We start from the raw sequence: 10,585 nt of genomic DNA on the forward strand, positions 1-10,585 counted from the left end.
GGGTCTCGCTTAGCAGCTAGTTTATTAAATCACGCTCCTGACAAAGACTTCAGTGGTCCCCAATCGCCCCAATCCATTAGGTGGCACCTTGGGCCACCCTGAGGTTCTTTGCGCCCTGCCCAGCTCCCAGCCTCCTGCCACTGCTCCCCTGACCTTGCCTGACCCTCAGGGCAGACTGGGCTGCTGACCTTCCTCACCGATGGGGCAGATCGGTTGTCTGCCTTTCCGTTATTTTAAGGGCATTACTGGAAATGATCATGACAAATGGAAGACGGCTCCTTGGCCGTTCTCTCTGTCCTCACAAACCGGGGCAGCCATCTTTGGGTAGAAACAAGTGATTTAAACCACATTTCACTTTTTTCACAATTATAATCTTGCAATGTTCCAAAAAGAACCGCATTGTATTCATTCCCTTGCATTTGTATGAAACTCACTTTTGTCGTGGTGGTGTCATAGTCCTCATCAGCGTTGGTGCCCCCATAACCAAGGTCAGGGATAGACTCTGACATGGAAGCCTGCTTTCAGTTTGTGTGCTATGTGGATCTGTAAGGACCATTCCTACCTACAGCTCTGTGTTTGGGATTATTTCCTTTGGCTAGATTTATGGGAGGAGGTCAAATGGGCCGAAGGGTATGGAAGTGTCAGGACTCTTAATGCCAATCGCCGTATCATTTGATTTTATAACCCCGCCACGGGTACCTGAGAAAAATTTACCCCAACTTCCCAAGAATTGGGAAGAATTGCCAAATTCCCAAGAATTGCCAAAGTGCCTACTTCCCTCTTATTTTAAAATTCACTAAAAACCACAGTTTCACGTTAACCCCTCCCCAATTATTATTATTTGCTCTCTTTATGTTCTTTCTTTCGTTTTTCTTTTCTTGCGTTTTTGTCTTTCTAGGCTTGTGGCTCATGCAGAAATTAAAGAAATCCGGGTCCCTTCTGCAGCTGACCTTCAGGGATAATGCTGATCTACGCAAATGTTTCCTCTACCAACTCAGCCAGAAAACAGGTGAGGGCCTTCCTCCACAGCACGTGGCTGTGGTCACGAGTGGGAGCTGGGGGTCCAGCCGTGAGACCCCAGATCACTTCACCACGGCGTCAGCATGCTCAGGGAAGGGTGTAGTGAGGAGGCCCAGCACACACAGCGTCTTCAGCTCACAGGGAGCCCGACAGTGACTCACAAACTCAGCTGCCCCCGAGGAAGGGCACCAAAGACCAGCCGAGGTGTGCGTAGGGGTCCTCTCGGCACACAGAAGCTGTGGCTGCTACTTCCTGCCAAGCCATCTGTGCCCCAGTCACAAGCCCTGGGTCTACTCCTTCCCAGGTCGGGACCCCCCACAGAAAGGGCACATAAGCACTGTCCGTTCGGGTGGGCGGTGCAGGGGGAGACAGGAGTCTGTCCCAGGCAGGGCTGAAGTCACACCTTCGCCCCCAGTGGACTAGGAGACGCACAGAGGTGTTGAAGTCCCCGTCCGTGCTGTGGGAATGAGCAGAGAGCAGCAGTGGTCTGTGTGTCCAGGGAGGGAGCAGAGAGGTGACCGGGTGGCCTGCTCAGTCCTGCCGGGCAGGCCAGCCTGGCGCAGCCTCGGTCCCATGTCCCCCTCCCTGTGGTCCTGTGAACGCTGCCCCTGCTGACGTGTCTGCACCTGTCTGAATGTGAGTCCGGCGTAGCTGCCGCCTGGTGTGGGTCCCCGGGCAAGTCCCGTCCACCGTGTGTCTGTGCCACGCCGAGCCTTCCAGACTCCCCCCAGCCCCAGGGGGCAAGGAGGGCAGAGGGGAAGCTGGACGACGGTGTGGTCGGCACAGAGAGCTCGGGAGCTGGGCTGACCCTGCAGAGCTGTCCTGAGATGGGGCACGCGGCTGGTCCTTACGGTCCTGCCCTGTATCCGCCAGCCACTGAGGTAGGCTGGCTCCCAGCAGGTGGTCTTGGGATGTGACCTGGGATGAGAGGTCCCACCTTGCTGGAGGGGCACTGGGCTGAGGGCCTGGGGGGCAGTGTCTGCTGGCCCGTGCTGGGGTCTGAGGACGAAGGGACGCGCTGTGCTGTTCGGCCCCCCTGTCCCAGCACCGGAGACCGGCTGCAGGCAAGGAGGCGCGTTCAGAGGCCGTCTTCCTCCTTCGGGTGATGGGATGAGCCCCGCAGGTTGGGGCTGTCCCCGTTGAGAAGGTGGAGTCAACACTGGCTTTCTTCCTTATGCACTCAGTGCCGCTGCCCAGAGAGGTTCCCTTGTCACCTGCCTGCAGCTCCCCTTCCCCCCCTTGAGAGCAGCTCTCTCCGTGCGTCCCTTCAGCATCTGTGGCTAATGGGACATCAGTGCCACAGCCAGCTGCTCTTCCCTCTTCCCCTCTCCCGGGGCAAGTTCACAGAGTGTGTGCGAACCAGGAGGGCAGGGGGAGCCGCCTGGTGAAAGGCACCCTCCCGGCTCCTTCAGGTCTGCAGTATTTTAAAAATGTCGTGCTGGTAGCTTCTCCCCAAGATCGCTACGTGCCATTTCATTCAGCCCGGATCGAGATGTGCAAAACTGCCCTCAAAGACAGACATACGGGTAAGCCACATGTAATGTTTTTTTTAACCAACTTTCTGATTGATTGTTTTTTTATATGGATTTTGTTTTTTCTGAAAGAGAGAGGGCAAAAGTTAGTGAGGGGCAGAGACAGAGAGAGAGAGAGAGAGAGAGAGAGAGAGAGAGAGAGAGAGAAGTGGGTCTCGAACTCACAAACCGTGAGATCATGACCTGAGCTGCAGTCAGATGCTGAACTGACTGAGCCACCCAGGCGCCCCCCTCCCCTGGCTTTCTGATGTAAAAAGCCCAAGTAAATTCGTGAAATCGACAGCGCCTTTGGGCACTGGGATGTCCCCCCTCCTGGGATGGGGACCCAGCAGGCCCAGTGTTTTTCTCCAGATCCCGCTGGCCGGTTCTGCCCCGACTTCACCTCCTTCTCCCCTCCTCCCAGGGCCCGTGTACGCGGAGATGATCAATAACCTTCTGCGCCCTCTGGTTGAGGCCAAGGACTGCACTTTGATCCGACACAACGTGTTCCACGCCTTGCCCAACACTGCCAACGCCCTGATTGGCCGCGCCGCCCACATCGCCGTGCTGGACTCAGAGCTCTTCCTGGAGAAGTTCTTCCTGGTGGCGGGGCTCAAATACTTCAAGTAGTAGGGGGCGGGGGCCTTGCCGGAAGCCTGGCGATCCGCGAGAGCTTTAGCTGAGACGTCCTTGTACAGCCCGCTGCCACTCCAGGAAGAGCTCGGAGAGGAAGGCACCGAGGCAAGGAGGGTGGGGTGGGACCGGCCATTCGAGGTGCTTCCATTTTGGAGATGTGGGAAAGCTGAACCAGTACAGTAACGCAGAAGACAAGACTTTGCCCGAACCTGTCTAGCCACCTGGAGTCTCCTTCAAGATATGGAGGGAAACTATGACAAAATAAAGCAACAGAATACTTGGGAGTTGGCGAGCCCACCTTTTTATCCACCACCGGCTCCCAGAGAGATTGTTCTTGATTTACTAGGTTTGTCCGGTATGTTTCTAGCTCATAGCTTTATCATTCTGATTCAATTAAGTGCATACAAGCATTTCAGAACTCAGGTTAATCTCTGTGCAGAAGTGGAACATATTTGTGTACATATAATCCTCGATAGATTCACATGTGCCACTCGTTCGAGACAGTGCGATGCCCACGCGATCATTCTCTCCTCGTGTTTTCTCAACAAGGGGCAAAGGAATGCTTTATAAACTCCAGTTCTGTTTCGTTAGCAGCAGTGGGTTGGGTGATGTAAGGTATGGGCGGGGGGTAACGGTGATGCTCTGATGCAGGTTTGTTACAAAGAGAAGTAACTAGAGGGGACGAGGTGAAATCATTGCTTCACCTGCTTCTCCAGACTGTCTATGCAGAGCCCTGGCCCACAGGTTACTTCTGTGATTGCTTAAATCTCTGTCTGTAGTCAGGAAAACGGACTTAGGGTAAATCTAAGGGGTAAAGCGGAAGGGGGAGCTGGGATTAATGCACATGCGTCAGGCTTCTGCTGATCCGCCTCCAAAGAAATGCTATGTTAGCATTTGATGCAACTGCAAAAAAAAAAAAAAAAAAAATACAAATAAAACCATTACCATGGCCAGCCGCTGCTTCTCTCCGTGGAAGGAGAAACATCTAAACGGAGGAGTGCTGGATTACAAACCTCAGGGGAGCTCTAAGAAGGTGCTGGTTATCTTTCCATAGAAATGTCTTCTTGCCTTAGGAAAATAAAGGGCTAGGAGAGGTCACCATTGATAAAAAACAATGGACGACAGGGACAACAGTGAGATCAGAGAGGAGGACAACAGCCAGATTGCGGACCCAGCTTAAATAGTTAGTGGCAAATGACTTAAGGGAAGTTTTGAAAATCACCGGGATGTTTGATATGGTCTCATAGACTGTGTAGACTCTTGGCCTAAAGGAAGGCCGGAGAATCACCTAGTTGTACTAAAGGAGCACGTGGACCAGGACAGTAGGGATGATTAACACAGAGACCCATCTTCAGGAGACAGAGGCTCCTGTTTCTGCAAAATCCCCTTCTAAAGTGCGGAAAATCACCTGCGACCAGATTCCCGGTCCCAGCACCTGGACCGTGACCTTAGGTCACCAGTGCCATGGTCATAAAACCAAGCAAATCTTGGCTCATCTGAGAATTTTAGTCCTCACATATTAACAGTGAGACTTTACAAAACAAATGCAGACCAACGAGAAACCAATGCAGGTGGGCAACTTTGCAGGATCGTAGACTCCTGGGTTCCTTGTGAAAGGAGAAGGCGGGTGGGGGGGGGTGGAGTTGAATGAGCCACAAAGGCAGACTTTCACACAATGGAGTTAGGGCTTCTCTGTGGGTCTTCTGCGAACTTTCTCTGTGTCCTAGGCTTAACCCGTATGGGATCAGTAAGTCCTGAGGGTCATTTTCCAAGTTCCCGATGTACATAGACTCTGATTACTCACGAATGGCGCCGACCCGGTGTATAACCCAGGAGGAATCCGTTCCCGCAGTGGAGCCCATGATGTGGTGTTTCCTGGTCTAGACGAGTGTTCATGGTCAGTGCAGGACTGTACGTCGTTTGTAGCAACTTCTCCTTTTTGGCCAAATGCAGAGCCCCTCCGATGAGAGCATTTCATTTTGTGTTTCTGACACCCATCAGCAAAGCTTGTCACTCCCTGGTCATTTGCAGACCGTGTAGCCAGTGGTTATGGAGCCAGGGGGAATCTGATGACCATTGTCTTTTCCAATAACCAGATGCCATTTTTAACTTCAATATGCTGTCTGGACACGGTAAGAACTAATGGCAATAAACGTCCAGCTGCATGGTGCACCCCTCTTTTACAGGGGTGATCTCCTGTCTTTGTAAACCCTCTCTGGCCTCTGAGCATCTATTATATTGTGTAGAAATTTCATCTCTATATTGTAAATAAGAGTGTCCAGTGTTGTGCGTCATGCCTCATTTGAAAGGCTTTTTTATGTCTCTTTCTATTGAAGTATAGATATCTAATATACATATATATATATACACACACATAAATATATATATAAAATGTAAAACAGGGACATTATATTATTTATTATAAAAATTATAAACAAAATGCCTGCCAAGATAATGGTCTAGTATGTTTTCATTCTCAGCGTATTTTATGTTTTTTGTTTTTACAATTTGTTAAGTCTCTCAGAAGTAGTTAGAAATAAACATCGCTACTATTGAGATCAACTGGAATTGGTTGTTCACAAGCCAAATACATCCAAGAAGCAGGCGTGAACCTAGCGTCAGCCGGGGGCAGGACTAATACCTCAATGGCAGGTTGAAAGCTCTGGAGAAGGTGAGCCCCAGGGAGAAGGAGGGGAGAGGATGGGCTCCTGCTGGTGACCGCGCTCCGCAGGTGGGTGCAGGGGGACTTCCGGCCATGCCAGATTCGAGCAGAGATAGAAGGCACAGTCCCTGCCCTCGAAGAGCACAGCCTTGTTATGAAAACCGGATAGATCGAAGGTGAGGCACGGGCAGGTGCAAGGCAGTGCTGGAGGGCTGGTCTTCGTGGCCTGGAAAAGGCTGTGAGTGAGATATATGCTCTGCACAGCTGGTCACTGCCAAGGACACTCATTCACCAATTCATTCATTCATTAATTCATTCACTCATTCATCATTTCATTCATTCATCATTCATTCATTCATTCATTCAGCAAGTGTGTCTTGAGGGCCTGCTGTGCTAGGAGGTCCAGGTAAGATTGAGCAGCTCGTAGTCTGCTTAGATGGGAAGGTGACATAGGTCGGCACCCCCCGGGGGTAGGGATCAGAATGTGCTCAGAGGAGAGATACCCAGCCCACACTGGGGGTGTGTGGGGTCAGGAACAGCCTCGTGCAAGGTAGGATGTCTAAGGCCAGACACAGGGCTGAGTAAGGCTTGGCCTGGGGAAGGTGGGTTGCAGGGAACCCCCTGGGCAGGGAACGGAATGACCGAAAGGCTCGAGGAGAGAGGGCCAGGACCTTTGGCATACTGGACGGGCTTATGGAGACTGTGTCTGGGTCCCAGAGTGACAGAGCAGGGGCGTGAGAGGTCAGCCACCACACCAGACTCTCTTCTTCAGGAGGAAATTTTTTGCTGTTGACACTAGTAGGAGAGTTTCAGAGGCGGGGCCTCTGTCAACCCTGTGTTCATGTCCTTCCCCTGGGTTAACTCCTAGGACAGACCCAACCCTCTGTCTTACGGGATGCCCAGGGCCACGTCTGCTCCCCCCAGCTCACTTCCAAAGACAGTGGACGTGTCTTCCCGGCTTCTCGTGGAGAGAAAGCTGGAGGGAATGGCAGTTTGGTTAAACTATTGCAGTTATCATTATTGTTACTATTTTCTGCTTTTCTCTTTTTCTTTTCGTGCATGGAAACAATCAGGTGAGATTCCTGCACTGGTATTTGGGGTGACCACACTGATCGCTCTTGATCATTTGATGTTTATTTTTTTAAGTCTATTTATTTATTTTGACAGAGACAGAGACAGCACAAGCGGGGCGGTGGGGGGCAGGGAGAGAGGGAAAGAGAGAATCTCAAGCAGGCTCTGTGCTCTCAGCACAGAGCCCAACAGGGGGCTTGAACTCCTGCAACCTCGAGATCATGATCTAAGCCCAAACCAAGAGTCAGATGCTCAACCGACTGAGCCACCGGGCGCCCCGATCATATGATGTTTATGTGGGCGGGGAACGTACGGAGCCCTTCGTTGACAACTGCACAATCTGCAGCCCCACCAGGTTGAGGTAACTTGCCCAGAGCTACAGCCCCTCATTCGGTCGTGGATATTTCCTAACAGCTGCCCACGAACCAGGCATGGGTCACAAAGCAAAAGGAAACAAAAGCGAAGCAGCCCCTCCTGATGGAGTGTGCGTGAGAGGGGAGGGTGGAATGCAGAAAGCCACAGGCATGGCGAGGTGGCAAAGGCCAGTTCGGAAGGAGCCCATGGGGCTGGGGGTGGCGGTGGTGGTGCGCCAACACAGTATGTGAAAGGGAAGGAACAAACTAGAAAATAGCGTGTGATCCAGGTTTTTCCGTGAAGACCGAAAACATTGAAAAGGGCTAGGACGTGACCAAGTATCAGTGAGCCCTCACTTATGCGAGATGATGGCATCCCTCCAAGTCATGCCCATTGAATTGAAAGTCTGCTCTTGGGACGCTGTTTGTTTGGGTTTCATAGAGTATATTTCTGAGCATCGGCGATAACCGGGGCTGCTGTGTACCGTTGCACAGGTTGTGTAAAAACACATGGCAATGACACAGAGAGGGAGAGTTGTGCTTTCTTGTGTCATTCGTGCGAGGTATCCATTCCAACACCCTTAGGGAGGACGTGTGTCCGTCTTTAACTGATGGAGCAAAGCAGCATATGCTAACACCTGCATCCATGTTGTTTGTTTCTTCTTTTTTCATTTGCTTTCTCTTCCCATGCCTTATTGCGTACCTATTTTGTGCTGGGTACCGAACTGGACTATGCAGCTATTAGCATAAATCATGCAATCCTAAATAAACACTAAAAGGGTCTAGGGGGGGATAATAAAATTTACTGTTTTATTTTTCACTGTTAGTTTTGAAATTAATGCCATGGGACCTCCACGTTGGAGGAGGAACAATGAATTTTTCCTCCAGGCTCTGTCTGATGGTTAGCATCCTCAGCTTTGCCCTTCCGGAATCCTCCGGATTGTGCACACGGGTCTCCATCCACGTGTCACAAAGCAGGGATGAACTTCAGTGACGTTACAAGTCTTTCTGTGTCCCTTCCTCCTTTCCTTTTTCTTTTGTTCTGTTACTTTTTCGTTCCCTTTTTTGGGGGGGTGGGGGAAGGCTTTGTCCGTGGTACCTCAGCATGATGCATAATGCTAGAGATGTCTCTAGAAAGCGCTATTAAAAAGCTAGCACAGCAAAGCCATTCCCTTCCCGCGTCTTTTCGGGTGAATGGGAATAATATGCTTTGCTTCACAGTGGGCTGAACTCTCTACACCAGTTTTCATTTTAGGGAAAAGGGCCCCGGTGCCTTCTGTCCCACAAAGGACTGTCCCCGGTCTAGAGCTGGACTTCTGGACCAAATGTCAACGTGTGGATGCTGCTGAGTGATGCTCCGTTAATGTCTGAAACAGGCTGTTTCCCATTTGTGATCTCTTCACAGCCACGGTGTGAGGTGCAGAATGTGTGTGCTTTCATTCCATAGATGTGGTTGTGATTATATGGCTTTAAAATCGTCCTCAGACTCAAGCCTTCATGCTTCATCACAGACTCAGAGCTTCTGGAGCTAAACCAAACCTCAGCTCTGATTTGCTCCTTTTTACCAAATGAAGGAGCAAAGGAACGGGAACAGCGTGCAGGGCTCCACGTTTGTCGGCGAGGACTTTCACGCAGAGGATTTCGTTTCACAGCCACACAACATACAAACGATGCTGGTTACACTTTACTTAACAAGGGTCTCACGGCTCAGGAGAGGTGGACTCAAGGTTTGGTCCCCGAGCCTCTATGTCATCTGTGAGGCCGTGATTCCTCCAACCCAGAGAAGTTCATAAATCACAAAAGCCACCCACCCATCTTGTGAAAATCCATGCCCGGGCTCGGTCTGCATTGTCTAAACCACACCCTTGTGAGCTTTCCACTACAACATAATGCCGGAGGAGACACCTTCAGAGCCAGCGGACTAGATGGCAGACAGCATGGTTCTGTGACAGAGGTGGGCTTAGAAAGCGTGGTCAGTAAGCACGGTCTGGCGGTCGGCTGGCCTTCCGTGTCCCTCCGCCACCGTCTTAAGGCTCTCAGTCCCGCTAGCCCAAATCCACTCTTCCCAAATCGTAATGCCTCTCTTTCCACTGTTGTGCTAGACTGCCCTCTTCCATTTACACCTGCTACTCCCACACTGGAATACTCACCCGGGGATCAATTCCTGTGCTGTGGGCTTCAAGCATGCACCAGATGCTTCGTGGCCTGTTCATCCCTGCTTCCCGGTGAATCTGGGCTCCTTGTCCTACTGTCAGAGATACGTTTTCTTAGGATTCCAGGAACCGCTCCTTTCTCATTCATTGTCACGATGTCATCTGTATCCTCGTAGGTCTCCCGCACGTGTACATGCTTTTTGAGAGCAGGAGCCATGCATAGACAGTGCGTTCCTGCTGCCCTCACCATTGCCTGGCACGGAGTTGGGGTTCAGTAAATATTTTCTGGAAGGGCTCGTTCCTCTTCGAAAGCTCACGTTTTCTTCTCTAACCCCTTCGCCGATCCATAGTAGCTGATTCTGATGCAGGGAGGGGTTGACATTGGTCCATGTTTCCCCTGTAACCTTCTGAATCTGCAAGAGCAAAGTAGTTTGATGAGCTCAGACATCACACTGGAAGTTTTATTTAAATGGGAAGAACCGTTATGTCTCCGGGGCATGCTTTTAAGCCAGTGGGGATGGGGTCAAGTTTCCTTAGCTATAAAATAGATCTGAAAGTACTTCAAGAGATAGTTGAGGGGCAGATTAGAAAGGGAAAACAGAGTCTGAAACAGTGGCTGTGTCGAGTGGGTGTTTTAAAATTTGGGGGCGGGTAGCTTAGGAATGTTTTATGGCAAAAATTTGGCTAGAGGGAATTTTCTCTGTAATACACTGAGAAACTTTCTACACGGCCGGCCTCAAAGTGATTCGTACATGATGCCTTGCGGTGGGGGGATCGCCTATGAAGTGTCAGGCTTAAGCTTCCAGCATTCAGAACGTTCCATTGTGATTCCAGGGGCCTCCAAGGCGGAGTTTTGCAGCTCAGTTCAGTACCTAATTAGATGATCTATGGAGTAAAGCTGTTTTCTTGCTCAGGGTAGCGTTGTTGAGCGGTAAGAAAAGGCAAGGACTTGGCACACAGCTGAGAACAATATTACATTAATGTAAGACTCTGGGAAGTTTGAATTCTATAAATGTCACTCAGAATGTTTTAATTGCATCGAACTGAGAAGACATCTTGAAATGTCTTTTAGCCCAAGGTTAAATTTACCGCGTTTGGGAAAAGACCCTGTTTTATGCTTCTTGTTCCGGAAAGTTTAATAATAATCCAGGTATGTCCGGTAACCGGCACATGTCTTTG

General features: G+C 50.6%; 1 protein-coding gene across 5 annotated transcripts in view; it reads left to right on the forward strand.

Moving 5' to 3' along the window:
• Positions 1–3,451, forward strand: part of FAM135B (family with sequence similarity 135 member B) — a 282,778-nt gene extending 279,327 nt beyond the window's left edge. For 3 of the 5 annotated variants that reach the window (XM_086695627.1, XM_086695628.1, XM_086695630.1), the window contains exons 18-20: positions 899–1,009; positions 2,433–2,546; positions 2,956–3,451. In XM_086695627.1, the coding sequence (XP_086551753.1) occupies positions 899–1,009; positions 2,433–2,546; positions 2,956–3,161 (431 nt within the window). In that variant the 3' untranslated portion in view covers positions 3,162–3,451. The remainder of the gene's footprint in view (positions 1–898; positions 1,010–2,432; positions 2,547–2,955) is intronic. The other 2 variants (XM_086695629.1, XM_086695631.1) reach the window with 2 other exon arrangements.
• Positions 3,452–10,585: the final 7,134 nt, after the last annotated feature.

The sequence above is a fragment of the Puma concolor genome, chromosome F2 (assembly GCF_028749965.1).
Source record: "Puma concolor isolate L17-30 chromosome F2, mPumCon1.1.hap2, whole genome shotgun sequence".
NCBI classification, from domain to species: Eukaryota; Metazoa; Chordata; class Mammalia; order Carnivora; family Felidae; genus Puma; species Puma concolor.